The sequence below is a fragment of the Silurus meridionalis genome, chromosome 23 (assembly GCF_014805685.1).
Source record: "Silurus meridionalis isolate SWU-2019-XX chromosome 23, ASM1480568v1, whole genome shotgun sequence".
In the NCBI taxonomy this organism is placed as follows: domain Eukaryota; kingdom Metazoa; phylum Chordata; class Actinopteri; order Siluriformes; family Siluridae; genus Silurus; species Silurus meridionalis.
This window is the reverse complement of record NC_060906.1, coordinates 18651962-18677301: the sequence shown is the minus strand read 5'-3', so window position 1 is coordinate 18677301 and position 25340 is coordinate 18651962. Positions and strand designations below refer to the sequence as shown.

General features: G+C 39.4%; 2 protein-coding genes across 2 annotated transcripts in view; one reads left to right on the top strand and one right to left on the bottom strand.

Annotated features, from left to right (window-relative positions):
• kif13bb (kinesin family member 13Bb) overlaps positions 1-1139 on the bottom strand; it is a 34137-nt gene extending 32998 nt beyond the window's left edge. The window contains exon 1 of the mRNA XM_046835755.1: positions 559-1139. The gene's annotated coding sequence lies outside the window, so the exon portion shown is untranslated. The remainder of the gene's footprint in view (positions 1-558) is intronic.
• Positions 1140-1215: 76 nt separating this feature from the next.
• Positions 1216-24262, top strand: ints9 (integrator complex subunit 9). Its single transcript, XM_046835756.1, has 17 exons — positions 1216-1374; positions 1887-2014; positions 4787-4847; positions 4966-5028; positions 6860-6999; positions 7688-7774; positions 8056-8176; positions 9878-10012; positions 10189-10300; positions 12038-12218; positions 14006-14066; positions 14493-14664; positions 15632-15756; positions 15924-16091; positions 17423-17521; positions 18242-18379; positions 23703-24262. Exons 1-17 carry the CDS (start codon positions 1366-1368, stop codon positions 23877-23879), a joined length of 1977 nt encoding a protein of 658 aa, XP_046691712.1. The 5' UTR covers positions 1216-1365; the 3' UTR covers positions 23880-24262.
• The last annotated feature ends 1078 nt before the right edge of the window (positions 24263-25340 follow it).

Below are 25340 nucleotides of genomic sequence, written 5' to 3'. Positions count from 1 at the left end.
GTAGTTACACAGGGTACGAGTTAATTTAACACTGTATAGGGGTAGTTAAACAGGGTACGAGTTAATTTAACACTGTATAGGGGTAGTTAAACAGGGTACAAGTTAATTTAACACTGTATAGGGGTAGTTACACAGGGTACGAGTTAATTTAACAATGTATAGGGGTAGTTACACAGGGTACGAGTTAATTTAACACTGTATAGGGGTAGTTACACAGGGTACGAGTTAATTTAACACTGTATAGGGTAGTTAAACAGTGCAGTTAATTTAACACTGTATAGGGGTAGTTACACAGGGTACGAGTTAATTTAACACTGTATAGGGGTAGTTACACAGGGTATGAGTTAATTTACAACACAACAGCATATAGAGAAGTGTCACTTTTAGACCATATGGTAAAATAAACACACTGAGTTAATTCCAGTCTGTAAGAATAAACCTGAGGAAGACTGAACCCTGCAGTGCTGCTTCAACACTTTTTCCACACAGACAACACAGAAGCTAAACTTCTGCACGACACACGAGTGATGAGACAGAGAGAGGACACAGTGCAGTTACCGGGGAGTGAAGGAAGTGTCCTCGCCTGTTGATGCGGAGTTTCTCGCTCCTGTTCACGGGATCCGAGGAAAGTTTATAAACACATGACTTGAGCTGCTGCTCCGTTCGGCGTGTATCCAAGTCAGAGGCAAACAACACAAACTCCACTTTCTTTGGAAAAATCACATGTATCACGGTTATGTCACGCTCGAGAATGTCCACCTGTTCATTTCCGCTTTGTCGCCATTTTACATTTTAACCTGGAAAATCCGGATTCCGGTGAACAGGTGCGAGTGGCTCGATCCTCTTACAGAACAGGGTCATCATCATCATCATCATCACCACCATCCTTATCACACACGCACATATATGTGCATTTACTTAAACGTTTCAACTAATCCTTTTTTGTGTGCATTTATCCTTTATTGTTTTTTTATTTTAATACAAAATATTTCCCTGTTCTTCAGCCATTTTCAAGTTTATCCCCTATTAACTATTTAAAAAAAGGTGGCGTATTACTTATGCTTATCTTTTTTTTTTCTTTTCTAAAGAAAAACATCACATTTGCCCTGCAATAATCTAAACTTCCCCCCAAATCCCATTAGGCGTCAAACTAATTCTCTTTATCCTGTTTCAAGTGGGTGGAGATTTTTTATCGCAGTATTCCGCCTGACCTGCAGGTGGCGCTTTCAAAACCAGGCGCAAAGACAACCGAAGAAGAACTAAATCCCCCAGCTAAACCATTAGACATCCTATCAATCTATATAATATATAAAGTACATTCTGGTTAGTGCGAATTGATCACAACACATCACACAGTTATCAGACATGAAATTGGTGAGTTGAAAAAATATATTTATTGAACACCTCTCGAACGTTTATGTGAGGTTAAAATAGTTCTAGCATGCTTTTTTTTATAAGGCTAACAAAGCTAAATGCAAAGGCCGTGTCTCAAATGTCTGAATATGCACTATGTATGCTCACTAGATATGGTGTATGTAGGCAAGCTGCTACACCCTACATAGGGGACTAGGCGAATGTCGAGAACAATTTGGGACGCAAAGCAATTTGCGCGTCCTTTTTTAAAAACTATATAAGGATTGATATTAACTTTGTAATTATTTTTACTATTTATTAGTAGTTCCGGCTTTTCCTGGTTATATGTTCCTATTGTTTGCATAAAAAAAAAATTTAAAGGTTTTTTTTGTTCTATATTAAACTTGTTATTAAAGCAGATGTACAGAAAATCCGGATATAGATTTTGATTTATGCCCAGACTTGTTAGAGATTGTGTTTTTTCTGGACATGCATATTATCTCTTCTAATTTTAATGATTTGTATTATTCTAGTATTGTTTGTCTGGTCATCCAACGTTGCCTTGCAATGTCCTCAAGTTTAAATGCACCACCATCATGCTGGACTGTGGGCTGGACACCAGCTCAGCTCTGTGCTTCCTCCCACTGCCTCTGGTGCACAGGTCAGTTACACTGTTTACATTCACATTTATGGCTTTTTTGTTTATCCAGAGCGGCTTATTATTACCTTATATATACAGCAGAGGAGCTGAAGGTTAAGGGCCTTACTCAGGGGTCCAGATGTGGCAGCTTGGTATTGCTTGGATTTGAATTCAAGATATTCTGATTAGAAGTCTAACATGGATGTGTGATACCATGTAATACCTTTTTATTTTCGATTCGAAACCAAGTCAAGATCAGTATTTGGTGACATCGACATCGGCGACATCAACAGCACCTTTAAGGTTCATAGAATTTGAAGAATATAACCAAAATGTAATTCATATTTTAGATTCTTTGTTCATTCAAACAAGTGAGCATTCTGTCTTTCGGTCATATATCTCTGGATCACTGCATCTTCACCTTCTGAAATATTTCATATACGTTTTGGTATCGAAATACTTGGTTTCGGTTCCAAAAGGAAATTAGGTGGTATTGCACATCCCTACTTAAGGCATTGGACTTTTGATCGGAAGCTTGTGAGTTCAAATCCCAACACCACCAAGTCAAGAGTCAAGAAGCTTTTATTGTCATTTCAGCCATATATAGCTGACGCATTACACAGTGAAATGAAACAACGTTCCTCCTGAACCCTGGTGCTACATACAAAAACAATCACAGAAACACAGGGCTAAGGACTTTAAGTGTCCTCGCCACATAAAGTGCATCCTGTGCAACCTGGTGCAAACAGTGCAAGACAATACAGGACAGTGCAAGACAACACAAGACACAAAATACTAAATAACGTCGCCAGTAAACCTGTTGTATATTGCACACTGCGGTGTGTAAAAGATGTAAAGTGAACATTGTAAGTAACAAAAAATTTAAACAAAATGTTGTGCAAAAGAGCAATCCAAAAAAAGATGTGCAAAAACGGCATGTAAACAGTTTATGGTAATGAAGTGATGTAATATGAGTGGTATTGAAGACATGGAGAGAGACTCCGATGAACTTCTCAGCTGTCCTCACTATCCTCTGTAGGGTCTTGCGATCCGAGACGGTGCAGTTCCCAAACCAGGCAGTGATGCAGCTGCACAAGATGTTTTCAATGGTCCCTCTGTAGAACGTGGTCAGGATGGGGGGAGGGAAATAGGTTTTCCTCAGCCTTCTCAGAAAGTAGAGACGCTGCTGGGCTTTCTTGGTGATGGAGCTGGTGTTGAGTGACCAGGTGAGGTTATCCGCCAGATGAACACCACGGAATTTGGTGAACTTGACGATCTCCACTAAGGATCCATTGATGATCAGTGGAGAATGATCGCTCTGTGCTCTCCTGAAGTCCACAACCATCTCTTTCCTTTTGTTGACGTTTAGAGACAGGTTGTTCGCTCCACACCAGGCTGTTAGCTGTTGCACTCCCGTTCTTGCTGATGAGACCCACCACGGTCATCGGTGAACTTGACGATATGATTCGAGCTGTGCATTGCTACACAGTTGTAAGTCAGCAAAGTGAACAGCAGTGGACTGAGCACACAGCCCTTAGGTGACCCAGTGCTCAGTATGGTGGTGCTGGAGATGCTGTATCCGATCCGGACTGACTGAGGTCTCCCAGTCAGAAAGTCAAGGATCCAGTTACGGAGGGAGGTGTTCAGGATCGGTAGGCTCAACTTCTCAATCAGGTGCTGTGGGATGATTGTGTTGAAGGAAGCGCATTCTCCCATCCTTGTTGTCTAGGTGGGTAAGGGCCAAATAAAGGGTCGTGGAGATGTCATCGTCCGTAGAGCGATTTGGACATTATGCAAACTGCATGGGGTCCAGTGAGGGTGGAAGCTGGGTCTTGATGTGCCTCTTGGTGAGCCTCTTAAAGCACTTTATTACGATGGGTGTGAGCACGATGGGACGATAGTCATTGAGGCAGGAGACAGCAGACTTCTTCGTCACGGGGATGATGGTCATCGTCTTGAGGCATGTAGGAATAATGGTGCTGCTCAGGAGATGTTAAAGATGTCGGTGAAGATATCCACTAGATGTTGTGCACATTCCCTGAGCACTCTGCCAGGAATGTTTTCTGGTCCAGCAGACGTCCACGGGTTACCTCTGAATAGAGTTTTCCTCACTTCAGCTGTGGTTAGACAGAGCACCTGGTCACTGGGAGGAGGGGTGGTCTTCCTCACCGCCTTGTTGTTCTGCACCTCGAACCAGACATAGAATTCGTTCAGCAGCTGTGACTGCCCCTGAGTCTGAGTAAGGCTTCAATCCTCAACTGCTCAGCTGTAGAAATAATATTTCAAAGTCATAAATGCAAGTCGCTGTGGATCAGGGCGTCTGCCAAATGCCAAAAATGTAAATGAGTCTTCCTGCTCAGACACCCTTAACAAAGTTTCTCAGCTCTTTAGAAATTTCTGCACAGGTTTAGATTTCCAGACGTTCTCTCATTCAAAATCTTGCATTTAAAGAACTGGACTGATCTAGAACCTTAGTGACAGGGTTGTTTTTAAAGTGAGTTCCTGATCAGATCTGCTGTATATTAAGCAAGTAAATGTTATTACAGAAAGTATGGCGTACTATAAATTGCCAACAATTAATAATGTGGCAATAATTGTGTATAATTTATCAATAAATCCAATTTCTCAACTGGTTACATAAGTATTTATGGATCTATGGCAATTTTTTCAAACCCATTTCTGTTGTTCTATAGTACTGATAAACCAGTCATGAAAACACATTTTTAAGATAATAAGTATATTCCATTAAGTCTATCAAAGGAGTTATCGATTCGTTTTTTCTGCCACCTTTAGTCCAAGACTGTCCAAACTCCCAGGATGGGTCTCCAAGGATGGAACAGTGAACCTTGAGAAAGTGAGCATATTATCATGATTTCTCAATGATTGTTGTTACACATGCAGTAAAATCTGTATTAAATTTAAGACTGTACATACTGCACGCTCGGCATGTTTTATTTGCTCTGTGTTGGAAGGAGTTAAAGGAGTGCGCCGGTCGTGTGTTTGTGGACTCCGAGCCAGAGTTTTGTCTTCCTGAGGTACGTGACAAGCCTGTTGGATAATAGTAATGTAACCAATATGTATTAGTGACAGTAATAATCATTAGGAACTGTGTAATTATTATCTCAATTTTCTCTCGGATCTGCATATGAACGAAGTCCACCATTTGTAATAAGTCAATAGATAACACTAAGCACATATTACCGCATTTCCCCTGAAAGTAAGGCTAAATATGAAATATTATTCAGATGAAGTTCCTCACGAGTCATAAATAAACATTTTATAGTTCTGTTTTTAAAGCTCCTGTCAGGACTTTTCTTTCAGTTTGATCTCAGCATGAGGTAAGAGATGTTTGGTGCAGTTAACATTTGTTTATATGCAACAAACTAAGTGTAAAAACACACAAGAATTGGACAGTGAATGACTGGAAAAAAGTTCTGTGGATTGATGAGCCCAGTTAGACAGAAGAACTTGTGTAAGACATAAAACAGGAGAGATGATGTTAGACGACTGCCTCACACCCACAAGCAAACTTTGAGGTGGAAGCTTAATAGTTTGGGGTTGTTTCGAAACAGGGAAGTTTGGAGACTTATTCTGGGTGAGAGGAATTCTGAACCAACCACATGAACCTTCAATACCACACAATTCCATATGGACTGCTGATTGTAACCAAATTCTCAATACAACAAGAAGATGACCCGAAGCACATGCTCAAATCATTGTACGCATTATTTAGTGAGCAAACAGTCGACTGGAGTGTTCTTTATCATGGAATGTCCTGTCCAGTCACTGCACCACAAGGCCAGAAAGAAATATCCAACTAGTAAAGAAATTCTTCAAAGTTTTATAAGAGAGTATTTCAGCTGAAAGTTTACTGTCCAGATTGCAAGAGTGTGCAAGGGGAGGATTTTTCAATGAAAATAAAGTTGAACTGTTTCACGTCTTTTGTACCAATATCTGTAAATTTATATATTTGTTTGGTCAAAGTTGTTAGGAAGGTGGTAGCTCAGTGGTTAAGGCATTGGACTCTGGACCGGAAGGTCATAGGTTCAAATCCCAGCACCACCAAACTGCTACTGCTGGGCCTATGAGCAAGGCCCTTAATCCTCAACTGCTCAGTCGTAAGTCGTTGTGGATAAGGGCTGCTAAATGCCATTAATATAAATGTAGTGCCTCCATACTTACATGGTTTCCCCTCACTTCCAATTTATCAGAATGCACATACAAATAAATGCATCATTAATGTTCAGTACACCTGTACCCACCATGGCCTCAAATTTCTCTTTATGACAGACAGGAGTGGGACCGATATGTGCTTCTTCTGATGAAGTCAGTCCATCTTAAAGTTAAACATGCTAAGAGGCTTTTCTGCTCACCATGGTTGCAAAGAGTGGTGAAAACGTAAAAAAAAAAAAAGGCCATGGGAGATCAGCAGGTTCTGATATACTCAAAAGTTTACAGTCAAAATCACTGAAATTACTTTTTTTTTCCCTGCCTTGCATTTTGATGTTTAATTTACACAGTTCTAAACCTGTGCCAGATGTGCAGTTGTGTTGCTGCTACACAATTGGCTGATTGGCAGAAGAAGCAGGTGTTTATAATAATGCGTTTAGTGCTCATACTTCCTGACATTATTTCTACAGGTTCTTTTATATTACGGCACAGACAGTGTGTTTGTAGCCTAGTCTGTAAATACTGGTATAATGAATCTAAAAACTCAAATCTACTGTACAGCAGTAATGAATAAAAAAATGACCTTTTCTTTCCATGTGGAACTAATATGGTTTAAAGCTTAAAATTCGAACATCAATACAACGCTCTTACGTGAAGATTTAAAGGTTGAAAGGTTTAGTATTTTCTTCCCTCCAGAGAGAGCTGCTGGACCTGTCGACTATCGACGTCATCCTGATTTCTAACTATCACTGCATGATGGCTCTGCCCTACATCACCGAGCGCACCAGCTTCTCAGGCACCGTTTACGCCACCGAGCCCACCTTCCAGATCGGCAGGTAGTTTGCATCTCAATTACAGCCCGTTTTAAATTACCAACTTGGATACGATTGTAATTTCTGACCAACTGCTCGACATGGAAACCCTGGGGTTGTCACCATGAAGTCAGGCTTTCCAGATGTTTCCTGGACTGAAATATGATGAGACAGGATATCCTGCTTTCTTGTGTACACCATGTACACCCAATTCCTCTGTTTAAACAATGAGGGTGTATCAGTTGCAATTGTCTTTAACCTGAGAGAGCAAACATGGAGACGAATGGATATGACAAAAAGGCAGTAGACATAAAGTTCATGAAACTTATCAATAAAAACCCAATCCAATATTAAACAGATCAGAAAAAATCTAATTCATCCACCAATCAGTAGATCAAAAAAAAAACAATCTAAAGGTTTAGTTAGAAGTGCCACATTTGAAGAATTACAGTTAAATCTAAATACAACTACAGTGTCATTACATTTCACATCAAACTTGCAAGCTGACATTCCATTATCTCTGTCGTACTGAAAAACAGTAACTGTGCCAAGAAATTGTATTTCCATTTGCAAGAAACGCTGGGAAAAAAAATTCTATTTGAAAGCGACCTAATGCTCTGTTTTCTATAGTATTAACCTGATAAATATAGGAAATCTTATTAACCTTTGGATGTTGCTGCTTAAATTCATTTCTGGTTTTTCTTGGTGACAGACTGCTGATGGAGGAGCTGGTTAACTTCATGGAAAGAGTTCCAAAGGCTCAGACTGCCACTTGCTGGAAGAACAAGGAAATACAAAGGTATAAAATCTGTTTAAAAAAAACAAGATTAAGTTTAACTGTATATAACATTTTAACCCATTAAAGTTATGTCTAGAGTATTAAATTGGTTAAGTTTTTAATGCCTAATTAATTATTAAAAATGCTCTATGACATCTCTGCACATTTACCCGCATGAGAAATGTCAGCGTTTATAAATATGCATGATGATGATGAAACCCGAACCCCACCACCACCACCACCCCCAGTTTACTCTTGCTGCATTAAATCGATGCCGTGTTGTGCCGTGTGCGCGCTTTTAGGATGCTGCCTGGGCCTTTGAAGGACGCAGTGGAGGTGTGGTCGTGGAAGAAGTGCTATAGCATGCAGGAAGTGAACTCTGCTCTCAGTAAAGTGCAGCTGGTGGGCTACTCGCAGAAAGTGGTACGCCACTGCATCCATCACACACCAATTCGCTTTCACTGCACCTGCTCAGCATCGAGTCTTTTAGATGTACTTTCATCTTCTAGTAACCGTCTGGTTTATGGACATTTGTTGACAGTAGGGACGGACAATTCGGTTACATTTTAATTGAATGCCGTTTTTAACGATGGGCATTCAAAGAATTAAACAGTTTACGAAATATAACTTTCAAATGTCTAAATCAGTCCATATAAGTTTATCTCTTCTCTGTTTATCCCTAATGAGTAAGTCAATGGAGACAGCGTGGAATTATCTGAGGAAGAAACCTTGAGAGGAACCAGACTCAAAAGGGAATCAGATTCTCATCTGATTGACAACGAATGTCCTTTCATTACAGTTCCATCATTGGTTGACTCGAATGCAAAAACTGTTCATGACAACTGTAGTCCTGAACTGTTACAGCAGATTATTGATAATAATAATAAGGGTGGCAGGGTGGGTGTCGGGATGAATCAGGCAGGTTTGGAAAGAAAGAGACAGGATTATATGTATCTCAGGAGCATGTTTAACTCGATAGGATGGGCTGTGGGAGTCTCTTACTGGGAGAGAGTAAAGCTTGCATTATTAGGTATCTGTATAGATAATAGATAAGGACACTGCAGTATGACCAGGGTACAAGTAAGGACTCCAGCAAGACTAGCTATGACAGACAGAAAGCAGCCTGGACAAGGTGAATTTGGTCACATCAATTTATTTATTTAAATGTCATGACATTTACTTTTTCTAAGTGTTTAATGACACAAAACACACATGGTCTGCATAATCAACTTTGGTCTGGCAACAGTACCAGCACTTTGCATCAGACTGCATCACACGGCAGTCGTTGCTAAATTTGGTCTCATTGCAAGCAGTGTTACTGACAGAATTTCACCAATTCCTTATACATTATAACAATATAACATTATGACCAGAGTAGAAATACTTTGTTACTGTACTTAAGTAGATTTTTCTAGTACCAGTAAATTTTTACACAAAAAACTGTACTTTCTACTTCTTACATTTTAAAAACAGGCTCGTTATTTTAGTTTGAATCTGTGACATGATCGATATTTTTCCGTCTCATTTCGTGCCGTTTTCAGTCCGTCAACCTGATTCTTGGTATTGCGCAGATTTTTCAATCTACCACCGGTGCATCATTTCCTGGCCCTCACACACCACAGATGCAGACTAGTTTACGAAGTGAACAACAAGCAAGGCAGAGGGCAACAAGAAGTTTGGGGTAAACGTGGATGAGACAGAGGGAGTCAGTGATGTAAACATGACTGAGAACAGAGACATTCCTGATCACATGATCATCATCAGCTTTTCTCTGCTTGTGTTCTATATGGTGGATGTTCAGCCTGAATACATTCATTAAATAACAACATCTTAAATTCTTTGTATAAATATATTATGACGTGAGGTCCAGATAATGGCTACTTTTAATACTTAAGTACATGCCAGAACCCAAACTTCTTTACTTTAACTTGAGTGAAAAAGTATCGTCAGTACTTCAACTTTTACCAGAGTCTTTTTTAAGTGAAGGATGTGTATACTTTTTCAATAAAAGCTTGCCCTTAAAAGTTCAGGAATAGTAGGTAGAAAATGAGATGGCTAATAGTTCAATCTGGTGTATTAACAGTGAATTTTTTTTTTTTTTTTCTCCTTCCTCCCTGACATTAGGAGTTGTTTGGTGCAGTGCAGGTCACCCCTCTGAGCTCCGGCTACTCCCTGGGCAGTTCAAACTGGATCATCCAGTCTCACTATGAGAAAGTGTCCTATGTCTCCGGCTCGTCGTTGCTCACCACACACCCTCAGGTCAGCACTTTATTGAGCTCAGTCACTACCCTGCTGCACGTCTGTGAAATGCATGAAACCTTACACTAAAACGTTCCAGGGTATCATTAGCTTTTTTTTTTTCTGCTGATCGAGTATTTTGGGATGGCAAAGCAGCAGGGTTTTGTTTCGACTCAGCCGTCTCGTGTTTTATGCAGCCCATGGACCAGAGCTCTCTGAAGAACAGTGATGTTTTGATCCTTACCGGCCTGACCCAGATTCCCACGGCCAATCCGGACGGCATGCTGGGTGAATTCTGCAGCAACCTGGGTCAGTTGAGGGAAGACTGCTCACACACTTTGTGTATACAGACATTTATTACCTGCACTGATATGAAAAAACGTTCTGTTTAGTGTTTTGGGGGGAATAAATGAGACAGCAGCAGCTACCAAATATTATACTGTATGTACAGTGGTGTGAAAAAGTGTTTCACACGTGAATGTTTCAGATCATCAAACTAATTTAAATATTAGTAAGAGATAACACAAGTGAACACAACATGCAGTTTTCAAATGAAGGTTTTTATTGTTGAGGGAAAACAAAATCCAAAACTACATGGCCCTGTGTAAAAAGTGTCCCCTCCCCCTGTTATAACTGTTATCACACCTGAGTTAAATTTTTCCAGCCACACCCAGGCCTGATTACTGACACACCTGTTCACAATCGAGAAATCTCTTAAATAGGACCTGCCTGACTAAGTGAAGTAAACCAAAAGACCCTCAAAAGATAGACAGCATGACGAGAGCCAAATAAATTCAGAAACAAATAAGAAAAGAAAGTAATTGAGATCTATTAGTCTGGAAAAGGTTATAAAGCCATTTCTAAAGCTTTGGGACTCCAGTGAACCACAACAACATGGAACAGAGGAGAACCTTCCCAGGAGTGGCCGCCCGACCAAAATTACCCCAAGAGCACAGCGACATCCAAACTAATGTCAGCCTCATTTGCCTCAGTTCAGGTCAGTGTTCATGACTCCACCATAAGAAAGAGACTTGGCAAAAATAGTCAGCATGGTAGAGTTCCAAGACAAAAACCGCTGCTGAGCAAAAAAAACATAATGGCTTGTCTCAGTTTTGCCAGAAAATATCTTGATGATCCCCAAGACTTTTGGGAAAATACCCTGTGGCCTGACGAGACAAAAGTTGGACTTTTTGGAAGCTGTATGTCATATTACGTCTGGCATAAAAGTAACACCGAATTTCAGAAAAGAACATCATACCAACAGTAAAATGTGGTGGTGGTAGTGTGATGGTCTGGGGCCGTTTTGCTGCTTCAGGACCTGGAAGACTTGCTGTGATAAATGGAACCATGAATTCTGCTGTTTACTAAAAAATCTTGAAGGAGAATGTCCTGCCATCTGTTCGTGACCTCAAGCTGAAGCGATTTTGGGTTCTTATCCAAAACACACCAGCAAGTCCACCTCTGAATGGCTGAAGAAAAACAAAATGACTTTGGGGTGGCCCAGTCAAACTCCTGACCTGAATTCTTTTGAGATGCTGTGGCATGACCTTAAAAAGGCGGTTCATGCTTGAAAACCTTCCAATGTGGCTGAATTACACCAATTCTGCATAGATGAGTGGACCAAAATTTTTCCACAGCGCTGTAACAGACTCATTGTAAGTTATCACAAAAGCTTGAGTGCAGTTGTTGCTGCTTTTGGGGGGGGGAGCAACCAGTTATTAGATTTAGGGGCTGAACACCTTTTCACACAGGGCCATGTAGTTTTGCATTTTGTTTTCCCTCAATAATAAAAATTTTGCCACATCATGTTTGAAAGCCGAATGGAGAACATTCAGTGCACTTGAAATCCCACAGTAGATGCAAATGGCTAATGGACAGGGAGCATTTCACACGCACAGATCAGATCTCTTATTTCTGTCAGTGTGAAGTATCACCAAACTGCATTCCTTGCAAGTGAATCATAAACCCACTTCTGTATGCTCGCTTGATTGATCTTATTCTCACTTACCTTTTTTTAATTCTTTCATTCTCTATTTTTTTTCCCAGCAATGACAGTCCGAGCTGGGGGGAACGTTTTGGTGCCGTGTTACTCCTCTGGTGTGATTTACGACCTGTTGGAGTGCCTCTACCAGTTCATGGATTCTGCTAATCTGGGCAACACCCCTTTTTACTTCATCTCACCTGTGGCCAACAGCTCACTGGAGTTCTCCCAGATTTTCTCAGAGTGGTATGCAGTCTAATTACTGTCTTTTTAATTAGATCCAGAATTTATCTCATGGATCAGATGACAAACAGATACTTAGATATTTAAAAAAAAAAAACAGTTCATTCTTAAATTCTATTGGCCTGCCAAGAAATTTATGGTTTCCAGCATTTTCTTCATTGAAACTAAAGTAAGTGCGAAATAATAGAAGGTTCTTGCACCAAATACGCTGCCAAAAGTTTGCGGACACATGTAATAAGTATAGTATGTGCTTTTTAAGCATTGCATTCCACATTTAGTAACAATTTCCTCTTATAATTCCCTCCACTTTTTTGGGAAGATGTTCCTCTAGATTATGGAGTGTGCTTGTGGACATTTGTGCTCATTCTGACACAGGGGCATTAGTAAAGTCAGGTACTGATGTCGTTGAGGTGAGAAGGTCTGGGGTGCAGTCACTGTTCCTATTCATCCCAAAGGTGTTCAATAAGGTTGAGGTCAGATCTCTGTAGACAGGAGCTTTGAGGATGAATTTGGACTGTACTTAATGTGAACAGTCTGCTACATTTTAGGATTTAGGACTACAGTTTGCATCTGATCACCATCACTGTATACCTCAACATTGTTTATCTGTAATAAATGGACATTCGGTGCCACCCAGATGAGGATGTGGTTTCTTCTCGAGTCTGGTTCCACTCAATGTTTCTTCCTTATGCCATCTCATAGTTTTTCTCTGCCACAGTCGCCACCACTCATCAGGGACAAACTTACACTTCTAAAGAACATCTTATTGATTCTTTCTTACCACGTGATCTGTGTAAAGCTGCTTTAAGACAATGTCCATTGTTAAAAGCGCTATACAAAATAAAATGAATTGAATTATAGCAGGAGATCTTCCACTCCAACCCATGCAAAGCTTCAACTTCATCCAAATCAATCATGGAACTGGCTTTGTGCACAGGGGCATTGTTATGCTTGAACAGGTTTGGGTCTCCTAGTTCAAATGAATGGAAAGTTTCATGCTACAACATCCAAAGCGTCCTATACAACTGTGTGCCTTTGCGAAAAACAGTTTGGGAAAGAACCACATATGGCTGAGAAAGTCAGGTGTCCCAATAATTATGTCCATATAGTGTATATGACTTGTATTGTATAGTAATGTGAGTAATTAGAGTTCACATACAAGAACATGTGATTAATATAAAATAGAATAGATGTACAGGTTTGCTTATTTTTTATGTTACTTAACAGAACTGCTTTAGAGAACTGACAAAAATGAGCCCAGATTCTTCAGTGGATTTTAAAATACAGGGCCATAGCTGTTTCTCATCTGAAGGTGATCACGCAGGATCACATTATCTTTTGGGAAATTTGAAAAGACAAGATTTAAGGCTTTAATCAGAACTCGATTAAAATTTGTCCCCAGTACAGCCCTTTTCCACATGTTCGCTATTTCATGTACATAAATATTGATTTGAAATCAGCTGTGCCAAAACCACAATTTTTTGTTCATTGTTCGTCCTTCATGTCAAAAAGATGTAGAATACATTACAAATTTCTCTCATTTCTCAACCACTCAGAATCATGTCACTATTCTAAATCTACTTGCTTAGGGTAAAAGGCCATGTCCTTGCTTTGGGAAATATAGTTAGATTCACTTTGACCTCTGAAGTTCTTTTTCAACTCTCTGAAGAATGGATTGTTGGATGGAAGTGTATGAGGGTCTCAAGGACAGTCTGTCTTTATTTTTATTTTTTATTTATTTATTTATTTTAATGTACCTGTTTTTCTGTCTCTTTATCTCTGTTTTTAAGGCTATGTCAGACTAAACAGTCCAAGGCTTACCTTCCTGAACCTCCTTTCCCACATGCTGAGGTAAATCTGAAGCTGCATGTACAAATGTACACATTTATACTGTATATTAGGTTTTAGATTTGAAACATGACCATAAAACACACTTTAATGGACCGCAAAGCATGTAAAAACGCAAGGCAGCTCTTCTATTCAGAAAGTACATATGAAGGAATCTTTCAAAATGATCCATCACCAAAGAAAATACTAGAATACTTACAGAACATTAAACTGAAGTACTGTATCTAACCACTAAACTCAAATCTTTCCATGGAAATAGCCATTAACTAACATTAAACATATAAACAGGTTTTGGATTTAAAGTGTGAACAATCACATACTGTGTTTTCTACTGGAAATGAAAACGCATTTGAATCATTTAAGCAAATATACTGTGTGCTAAAGAGGTAGCCCCTCTTATATCTGCTATTTACTTTATTCAATATACAGCTGATCCAAACCAACAAGCTGAAACATTATCCGAGCATCTACGGCGAGTTCAGCAGCGACTTCAGACAGCCGTGTGTGGTGTTTACGGGGCATCCATCCCTGCGCTTCGGGGACGTAGTACACTTCATGGAACTGTGGGGCAAATCCAGCCTCAACACCATCATCTTCACCGGTCAGCACACACACACTAATACATCAACACATCTTCAACAGGAGACCCACAAAGATATGAATTGTTTGACATTACAATCTAAATCAGTGTACTGACTCAGGATTACAACAAGCAAAAACAAGGGACTATACCTTCATGAATAAGAAAAAAGAATTCTTCTGTAATGAAAAATGATTAGTGCTCCTGCTGGAATATCAGTCAGTAAAACATGTTAAACACTAACTGCAGAACATATTTCACACACTGTCTGGATTTTCTTAGCGTATCATCTTGACTATTCACATTTAACAAGTTTTTCTCTATATGGAATAAACCTACTTATAGTAGCTGACCTCAAAATTACTAAAGAAATTTAAAAGCACACTTTTTTTTTTATTGCTACGCATGCTGGCTGAGTAGTGTCTGTTAAATCCATGCTGATTCTTTGTCAGTGAGTGATAAATGATGAAATGTTTCATAAAAAAACCATACAGGTCTACTTAAAAATTTCTAAATATACATTGGTGACTTTAAAGTTGATGTTTCTCTTCCTGAAACGTTCCTTCCGAAGTTCCTTTTTTTTTTTTTTACCTCAGATGATGACATGAAAAGTCTGAATTTAATTACACTCAATGGGGAGTTGCTCACACAGGGAGCAGGGATTATTCCTTAAGAGACTCCACATACACCACCCCCTCTATTTCTCCTCTTTCGCTGCTGCTACCTTCTCTATCTGCTAATCCCAGCATCAATTCTCCCACAATTTGTAGACTATGAAAAAAAAGATACTAGTTGAAATCGCTTCGAAGAATAGCAAGATAACTCGGATTGACACATTTCCTCAACTCAACTGACAGTGTGATAAAATAAAAGAAAAAGGATTAGAAAGCATGTGATAGCAGGTACATACAAATAACAACCATAAGCAGTTCTCCTGTGGAAAATGATTTAACACAAGATTTTATCGTATCGTGCCGTTTTTGTACAGAGCCTGATTTCTCCTACTTGGACGCTTTGGCTCCCTACCAGCCACTGGCCATGAAGTGTGTGTACTGCCCCATTGACACACGCCTCAACTTCCACCAGGTTTCCAAACTTCTGAAGGAGGTTCAGGTACACACTGTGATTCCCCTTGCTGTACGCTCTGTGTGTTGGTGAGAGGAATCACACAGGGTTGAGCTGCACATCACTGTGTTTTACTTATGTTTCTCCAATTGCGTGTTTATTTCCTTCTTTTGCTTTATTTTGTGTGTGTTTGTGTGTGTGTGTGTGTGTGTTAGCCACTTCACGTGGTGTGTCCAGAGCAGTACACTCAGCCTCCTCCCTCTCAGTCTCACCGGTCTGATCTTATGTTGGAGCTCCAGCCTCCACCTCTGCCTTACAGCCGATGCTCCGTCCTCAACCTGCCTTTCCATCGCACATATGAACGTGTACAACTTCTGCCCGAGGTCTGTGTGTATGCCTTTATTAAATAAGTAAATCAATCAATTCAGGTAAAATCTAATTATTCACATATATATCAAATATCATATATTTTCGGGGAACTTTTATTAAAAAGCTTCTCACACAATGTTAATAGTGTCTAATAAGATAAAGTGAAAACCACAGGCTTTTACTACACCTTACAATTTGATTTTAGTTTATATGCAACAAATATATTTCTTTTCTGTGATCCCTCTAAATTTGCTAAGGAAAGTTTCAGTGCGAAGCTTCTGATCGATATGTGAAAAGGTCTGTTCAGAGTCTGAGGGAAAGAAACATGTTTAATTATCAGTGTTTCGAATGATTTCATGGAGTTTAGTCGTTGCTTTTTAAAACACACAAATTTTTTTATCTTACAAAATTATTAAACTATTTACATTTTTGCGCAGCATTTTAATTCCCGTATGATCCGTTGGGACACTGCCAGGATGTACCCATCTCCCACCTTGTGAGATGCCTTACTCTCCCCAGCGGTCTACAGAGTTATGTGGTCTCGGTGTTAAAGCGAATATTTGTTACTGTGTTTTTTGCATTTCAAAGCTGAATTTCAGCTCCTGTCGCTCTCCTTTTATCAGTGTCACCAGACACTGAAACGGAGCGCATCCGGCTCCGCCCTCCACTCATGCATGTGCCCATTGCCACATTCATATATACTGTGTAGTTTATAGTGCAGTGAAATGCTGTTTTGCTAAATTATGTACTATCTTTCGGCTTCTCCCGTTAGGGGTCGCCACAGCGGATCCTCCGCATGTTTGATTTGGCACAGGTTTTTACGCTGGATGCCCTTCCTAACGCAACCCTCCCCAATTTATCCGGGCTTGGGACCGGCACTGAAAGTGGCTGGGGATGGTTCCCTGACCGGGAATCGAACCCGGGTCGCAGCAGTGAGAGCGCTGCATCTTAGACCACTAGACCACCAGGGGACCAAAATTATGTACTATAATTTTTTTAATTAATAACAAATTACAGTATACTACCCCATACTGATCTCCATTCTTTAAGACTCAGGGGGTAGGCTAGGTCATGCCTCGACTTATGATATTTTCATGTTACGATGGTCTCGTTGTAACGCATCTCCATCGTAAGCCGAGGACTTTACAGGTGTAAATGCATTGCTCCAAATTAAAGCAAAGTTTAAATAGTTTTTAGGCATTTTTCCTTGTTTAACTCTTTCAAAAGTACTAGAGCGAGATAATCTGCGATCAACAGGAGCTTGATTTCAGTGCAAAGATGAAAGAAGATTGCAAAAAAGCTGGAACATATCCAGGATCTATATCCTCTTTCTCTCTGCTTTCAGCTTGCCAAAACTCTTGTACCATCTGAGATTAAACCCGGCATCTCTGTGGCAAACGTGTCGGCGGTTCTGCAATCCAAGGACAACAAGCACATCCTTCAGGTTTGTGTTCAACAGTGATTTATGATAAGCCTCTGAAGGATAAGTGCAGTATGAGAGAAAAACCTTCCAGTTTTCTATGGGCAAATAATAAAAAAAAACGTATCACTACTTCGTGTGAAAGGTAGATTTTTTTTTTGTGTGTGTGTGTGTAATTTGTCAAAAAAACGAGGGATAATGAGCACTTGTGTTCTCACCACCTTATCACGTTTCAGTCTAAGTGCCTGAAGGAGGCTGAGGGAGACTGTGAGAAAACTGAAACTGAAATGGTGTCTGTGTGTGTCAGAGAGATGGACGGATTGTGAACAACACAGCTTGATGTGATTTCTTTTTTCTTTTTTTTTTTTTGTTCCACATTCATTACTTTCTTCTGTTTTTTTTTTCTCTTTCATGATTCCATCTGGTATGAGAGACTTTCCTTAAAATGTATCTGGTTGTGTTTAGGGCATCAGGTCTGTCTTGAACATATGAATATTACTTAAAGCAATATGACATTTATACAGTTTCCTGCACTTTTTAAACTCCTGTGATCATCTTTAGACAGGAGCCGACAGTGTGAACCGACACTGAGCAGAACTTCACGTACATACAGCATCTTAGTGTGTACTTAGTATTGCAAGCACTTACAGCCTCTTAGGTGCTCACTAAGTACTTCAGGTACTTACCAGACTCAAGGTTGTACTCCTTCCTGCGAAGAATAGCAGCATTTTTTTATGTGTGTAGTTGGTGCCCAAGCCTGCTCCTGTGGCTCCCAGTAAGAAGAGGAAAAGGCTGATGGACGAGGTTCCGGAGCTGACGAGCCCGAAGCCCCTGCTGAGTGGAGCTGTGCCTCTGGAGGCCTTCCTCGCCTCACTGCACAAGGTGGGAGAGCGCTGGACCTGGTCTGAATTAATGTTCATATATAAATTTTAAATCGCCATAGATTATGCTACAAGGCCAGGAATCATTATATTATATAATAGTATCATTTTATTTTTAAATGTAAGGACACGCATGCATAATAAACATACATTTTTTTTAATTTATATATATATATATATATATATATTAGTGTGTGTGTACCGTATATATGGTTCTGATAGTTTTTTTTTTTTCGCTGCACCTGTCTTTCTCTTTTGTATGTATTTTAGCAAGAAAATTCTACCATTTTATTATTATATAATAATTATATTAATTATTAGAATTATATATATTAATTATATATAATTATTTATATTATTAATATAATAATAAATATATTTAATATTAATATAATATTTTAATTGTACAATTTTTTAAAATAAAAAACGGACCTATTTAAAGAACGCATTTACACTGGGATATGTGATTTTTCTGTGCTGTTGATGTGACCATTTCTTATAGCCGGTATCTAATTACAATCTAAATCGAATAGGCTTGTGTGCATTTTGCTATGGCACATTGCTATCCACAGTCACGATGAGAACAAGCCACTTATCTAGCAAGGTTTTTTTTTTTTTTTTTTTTTGCCAGATTGAGGTCACAACCTGTTAATTCCCAGCCTCCAACCAGGAAATGCAAAAAAAAAATCTAATAATAATTTCAACTAATTATAGAGAGTAGAAAAGACTACTAGGGTAATCTTCTCACCTTCAAACAATCTATATTCAGAGATATCGGCTTTTAATCTCCATATCTTTGACTATACCAGAAAATACAGCGATCATGTATAACATTATGAGCGGTGAAGTGAATTACACTCTCTTTATTGTAGCACCTGTTAGTGGGTGAGAGATTATTAGGCAGCAAACGAAAAAATTTTCCCTCAAAGTCGACGTGTTGGAAGAAAAGAAGCGTAAGGAATTTGAGTTTGACAAGAGCCAAATTGTCAGAACATCTCCAAAACGCTCATTGATGCAGAGTCCGAATCAGAAAGAGCTTTATTGCCAAGTATGTTTGCAACTTACAAGGATTTTTTTTTTTGGTGACGGAAGCAACTGACATTTTTTTAAATTAAAATGGAAATAAAAAAGGAAAATGAATAAAAAAATACAAGTATAAAGATTATTGCACTTTTTTTATTTTTATAAAGAAAAGTATTACTGCACAAAAAGTACGGCTTTAGATTAGTAAAAGTGGTATTGCGCGGATGTTTTATTTTATTGTGCAATGGGGAAAGAAACTTTTCCTGTGCCTGGCTGTTCTTGGTGCTCTGTGGCGTCGGCTAGACGGCAAAAGTTCAAAAAAGCATTTTGCACGTTGCGGAGTGAAAGCTGGTCCGTGTGGTCCGATCCAAAAGATGAGCTTCTGTACCTCAAACTGCTGAGGAAGTTGATGCTGTTGATGCTCGACGGGTCAGAACTGTTTTGGAAGCAAAAGGGGACCAACACTGTATCAGGCAGGTGGTCATAATGTTATGCCTGGTTGGTGTATATAGCACATCCCCCCACCTCAGTTAGCTCGCTCACTTGTTTGCTATTGAAAGACAAACATGGGCTGACATGTAAATGACTTCTAACAAGGTCAATGGAATGCTGCACTGCTGTTGCGTTTTCTGTTTACTCCAAACCCAATAGGATCTTCATAAGCAGCCACAGTAAGGTTACAAATAAACCAAAATAAAACCATTTCTGCGACGTTTTGTTTTCTTAAACCATTACGTCGTAGCAGGTTCGCAGCAGTCGATTTTCAGTTTTTCTTCCGAGAATTCGGGCTTCGACTTGAACATACCGATCGGATTGAATTTACTGTTTAATCTGCTACAGGATATGAACAAAAAGTGCTACATTAATGAAGCTTCTGATTATTGCTGTGTCGTTTTTATCATGCCGGCTGATGGTTTCGGGGCCGTGCACGTCCACAGGGGCAGGGAATTAGTGCAGCTTAATCCTGTTTGTGTTACTGTTAAATCCCCATTAAGAACGGAGAGATGGAGGGTAATGGATGAAGCCGTCCACTTCTAATAGCGTATGGGTCTCGCGTGTGCAATATAGAGAGTGCTAGCGGACACGGTGTGCGCACAAGGCGCTTCATTCCTCTTCCATTACCAGCTCCTAATGATTCGGAGTGAAAAGTAAGTAGTGACGTAAGAAACAAAAAAGCTGCGGTCCATTTTTGTGCGTGCGTGCGTGTGTGTGTGTGTGTGTGTGTGTGTGTGAGTTTGAGAGTCAGACACCTAGATAAAGGCTGTGGGATTCGAGAATTAGACCTCTGATGGCACTCTAAATTGAGGCAGAGAGGTGGAGTCTGAACAAATGAAAGTGGAAAGAGAGTAACTATATTATCCGTGTGAGCTGAAAGAAGTCTGCTTATTTTTCACGGGCAGCATTAGAAAATTTGAGCTTTTTTCTCAGAATGCACTAAATGTTAATGTCATTAAAAGCATATTGTTTACTCTTCAATGTTGCTCTAGCAGTGCATTATAGCAGACTCTCCTTCTCATGCTTTTCTTTTTCTCTTGTGAGGTTAATAAGACAAGAAATCACAGTTTGTCATCAGACAGAGAAGCCCCCAAACCCGCCGTCCTGAAGAATTTACCATGTCCAAAAACTTTACATTACTTGACATTACTTCTGGCTGTTATTAAGAGTTTCTGTCGAGTCTTAAAAATTTTTTATAATGGTTGTTCTTAAACCATTTAAAATTAAAACTTTTCTGATGTCCATGTAATGATTCCTTTTAATGCTCATTGAAATGCTCCTGCATGTCTTTAGAATGTTTGTTTGTTTGTTCCTGTGCTGTAGTTCTTTCGTTCAATATAATTCCCTGTATTACGACTACAAATGAGACCAACATGCAACAGCCAATCGGCTTTCTGTTATTGAGATGAATCCCTCTTTGATTGTACCACAGAGGTAAAATGGATTTTGTTTTTCGGGTTACGGGGAAGTCCAAGTCTAAGATTTTTGAGCTTGTTAAAGGCCAGTTGTTAACTATTTGTGTGTTTTCGATGTCGTGATATAGGTCTTAATTTCCATTCTTAATTTTCTTGAAATGGTCTTTAAAAAGTCATACATTTGAGTTAACAAAACCTGCAGAAACGCTGGTTGTTACGTGCTGACACTGGAGACTCGTTCCAATTCAATTCACCAATGCAAATAAACATCTCGGAGAGAATTTCACCATTTCAACGATTACAAAAAAAATTATAAAAACATTTTCTGTCCATTATTTGTAAGCAAAATGGACAGAACTGTTTCATTAATTGTATGCAAACTGACAGTTTACAAAATGACCACGTTAAGTTCTAGATCTGGGAAAATGTTAATTGATGGGTGAAAAATCTGAGTTGAGAGTTAAACAATGTAAAAATGTAAAATCAGCATTGCAACTTCTTCCTTTCGGCATTTAAAAAAAAAGCAGTTGAAAATCCTGTAAACTTGCAACAGTAAGACATGAGCTGATCTTTTACTGCTGTATATGCAGGATTAAGTGCAGAGCGAAAGTCTGCGAACTTGTTTTTATCTGGGATAAAGTGGGATCTGAGTTATATAGGTTATATCTGTTGTATAAGACGGCCCTCTCAGGCTGCACAGCCAAGAGTCGTGGGAAACAAAGTACTCTGAAGCTCCCTAGATTCGAAGGTGCAGGCTAAGCACTAAAACATACAGCACGTCTTCAATTTCCAGCTAATTAAAAGCGCAGCAGGGTCTCTTCAGGCGGGTCAGACGGCCTGCCTATAAAATCAGTGCAGAAAATACTGCAGCATGCCCGCCTTCCAGTTTCATTAGTGCATGATCGATATGCTAACTGCCTATGGAAAGCTGGCAGGATTAGGGGTATGTGTGTATATGAGAGAGAGAGAGAGAGCAAGGACGATGCTGATAAAGAGCGCATATCAAAAACTCTATACAGTCAAATGCTCCATATACATTATTGATGGACCTTTGGGATGCTCAGTGAGAGAGAGCTATGTTTATGCAGTAAAGTTTAGTGTAGTTTGTTCATGCAAAACCAAATATACGAGCACCAAACCTGATCCAAACTGCGAAGTCAGGCCTGCAAAGTCAGTAGGTTAAGCCCTGGTATTGCCAAACTGCCACTCGTGGGGCACCTGAGCAAGGCCCTTAACCCTCTGTGCTGCAGGGGCACTATAACATGGCTGACCCTGTGCTCTGATCCCAGCGCCCAACATCGCTGGAATATGCGATTTTTACTGTGCTATAAAGTACATGTTTAAAGCTCTTCTCTTCTCTACTCTACTCATCTCATACTTATTTATTTGATTAAATTGATTGGCTGAGTCTAATTAGTTTAAACATTAGGTTCATCAGAAGTATTATATTTATTATTGAGTTATTATAATCATTACAATCATCCTGAGCAGAATAGGATACAATGAAATCTCTAATCACAAAATCAAAGAGTTTAGGAAAATAAAGCTTGAACAGGTAGCACTGTACACATTTAAATAATGGGTCATAAAATAATGTGTGGATTGTTAAAATAAATGTGCACTGAGGGAATGTGAAATTACAGCAAATGGATCCCTTGCTAGGAAAATATTTAAAGAAATGCTGGTCTAAATGTACTGTATTGTAGAATCAGCTTTGTGTAAAAAAAAATTTAAATAAAAACAAGTATTAAGTTTTGTTTATGTGAATTTGAATCAATTAATGTTGCAGATCAGGTGAGGTCAGACAGCCCCCTCTCACTAAGACACAGGGTGGTGATAATGTGGAAAGTAACGAAGTGCAAATACTTAGTTACTGTACTTAAATAGATTTTTAGGGTATCTGTACTTTACTTCACTATTTATACTATTTAGATTTTTTGGGGGGGGAAGATATAAATCTCATACTAGTTTTTCATTTTGAAAGCAACACCTTTACAAATTAGACATCACAAAAGTACAATAACAAAAAAAAATATATTTTGTCTTTTTATAAAAAAAATAAATAAATAAAGAGAAATCGCAAATGCAGATTCAGAACTCAGTGAGTGCACTAAATATGGCGTCTGTCTGGTCCGTCTTCATCTTTCTTTCTTGTGAGTTGTGAGTTGATGCGCCCATCAACCAATCAGTGCAGTAGTTTCTTTTCTTCTTGAATTATTTAATTTTTTTTAACGAACATGATTTAAAGTATAATACTTCACACAAAACATAAGTAAAAGTAAAATGACAGATTTGAAAAAGTAAAAGTGCACCAAAAATGACTCGATTACAGTAACAGGATTAAATATAATAGTAAGTTACTTTCCACCTCTTGTTCTTGTTTGTGGGCAGAGCGGAATCTCCGAGGTGAAGGTGGAGGAGACGGCGGACGGTCACATCCTGCACCTGCAGGCCGAGGACGCGCTCATCCAGCTGGAGGAGGACGCGACGCACATCGTGTGTGACAACAACGAGCCGTTGCGCACTGCTCTCAGAGACCTGGTGCTCCGCTTCCTGCAAAAACTCTGACCTCTGACATTTTGAGCGTGGACTCGATGCCCCTGTATGCAGTGCGGCTGCATACAGCATGCTGATGATTCAGTGGCTCAGTAGCAGTGAGCAGTGAGCGATGGGACGTGGTTTAAGTGGAAGCACAATCTCACTGTAAACATCAGAGTGATGGAATGTCTGAATAGCTGAATAATGCGCTTCACATTCCCTTATTAAAAGACACGAGCCAGCATTCCTAAATGACATCAGTGTCCAAAACCTGAGCCATTTGAAGATTCCCAGAATGCCCCGGATAAAAGTACAGTAAACATCAGGTTTGACGATAAAATACAAATAACTCGGCCTTAAAAAATGAACAAGGTGGTTTTTTTTTTCTATTTAATAAATCAGTTTTAGTAATATTTTGGAGTTGATATTTTATTACTGAGTATATCAGATTTGAACATCGATTTTCAATTTCGATCAGAAGGTCAGGGGTCCAACCCTCAGTATCCCCAAAGCTGCCACTCTTGGGCCCTTGAGTAAGGCCCCTAACCCTCTGTGATCCATGGGTGCTGTTTCACGGCTGACCCCAGCAAAGTAAAAGCCTCTTTATTTTTCGTTTCTCTATTAGAAAGAGCACAAGTAATAGTTTTTTGGTTTTAGTTTTTTTTTTTTAGAAAAAAAGTTCTTCATATAACCTTCACTCACCTACAGTGGAAGTCAGTGGGCATTCAGGACACCTTTACATAAAGCACATACCTACCATACAGACTGTAATTAAAGGTTTGGTAAGTTCATGGTAAAGTAAATATGTGCTTTTTGAGCATCGCATTCCACATTCAGTCCCAATTTGTTCTTCAAATTCCCTTCACTCTTCTGGGAAGATGTTCCACTAGATTTTAGAGTGTGATTGTGGAGATTTGTGCTCATCCAGACACAGGGGTGTTGGTAAAGTCAGGCCTGGGGTGCAGTCAGCATTCACATTCATGGAGTTTGCTTTGTGCACAGGGGCACGGTCATGCTGAAACAGGTTCGGGTCTCAAAAGGGAAAATTTCATGCTACAACATCCAAAGACGTCCTAAACATTTGTGTGTCCTGGAAAGAAAAACATATGGCTGGGGAAAGTCAGTTGTCCCGATACTTTTGTGTGTGTGTACGTTGAGCTCTAAAGCTGTACAAATCATCCATTCAGTGATGGAACTACTTTTCCACAGGAAAGAATTTCTGGTCTTGTGGTGTGTGAGCGATGCAGTTCTGATTTCATGCTGCAAAACCAGAATGAATTTGCATTGCTGCAGAGTTGGAGGGTTGGACACAAGTTCACAAGATCCGCTTCGGTAAGATTTTGTGTCATGCCTATTTCAAGCAGACTTTTATTGTTAGTGTAATGGTTTTAGTTCTGAATATTTGGTTCTTATAATCATCGCCACTAAATGTTTGTTTATTTCTAGAACAACACAAAAGACTTTCATTCGAAGTGAGCTTTGAGTTATTAC

What these genes read in the sequence shown, in the direction of transcription:
- ints9 (XM_046835756.1), top strand. An exon ending in CCACTGCCTCTGGTGCACAG is followed by an intron (nt 2,015 to 4,786) that starts GTCAGTTACACT and finishes TGCCACCTTTAG; the next exon opens with TCCAAGACTGTCCAAACTCC. An exon ending in AACTTCTGAAGGAGGTTCAG is followed by an intron (nt 15,757 to 15,923) that starts GTACACACTGTG and finishes TGTGTGTGTTAG; the next exon opens with CCACTTCACGTGGTGTGTCC.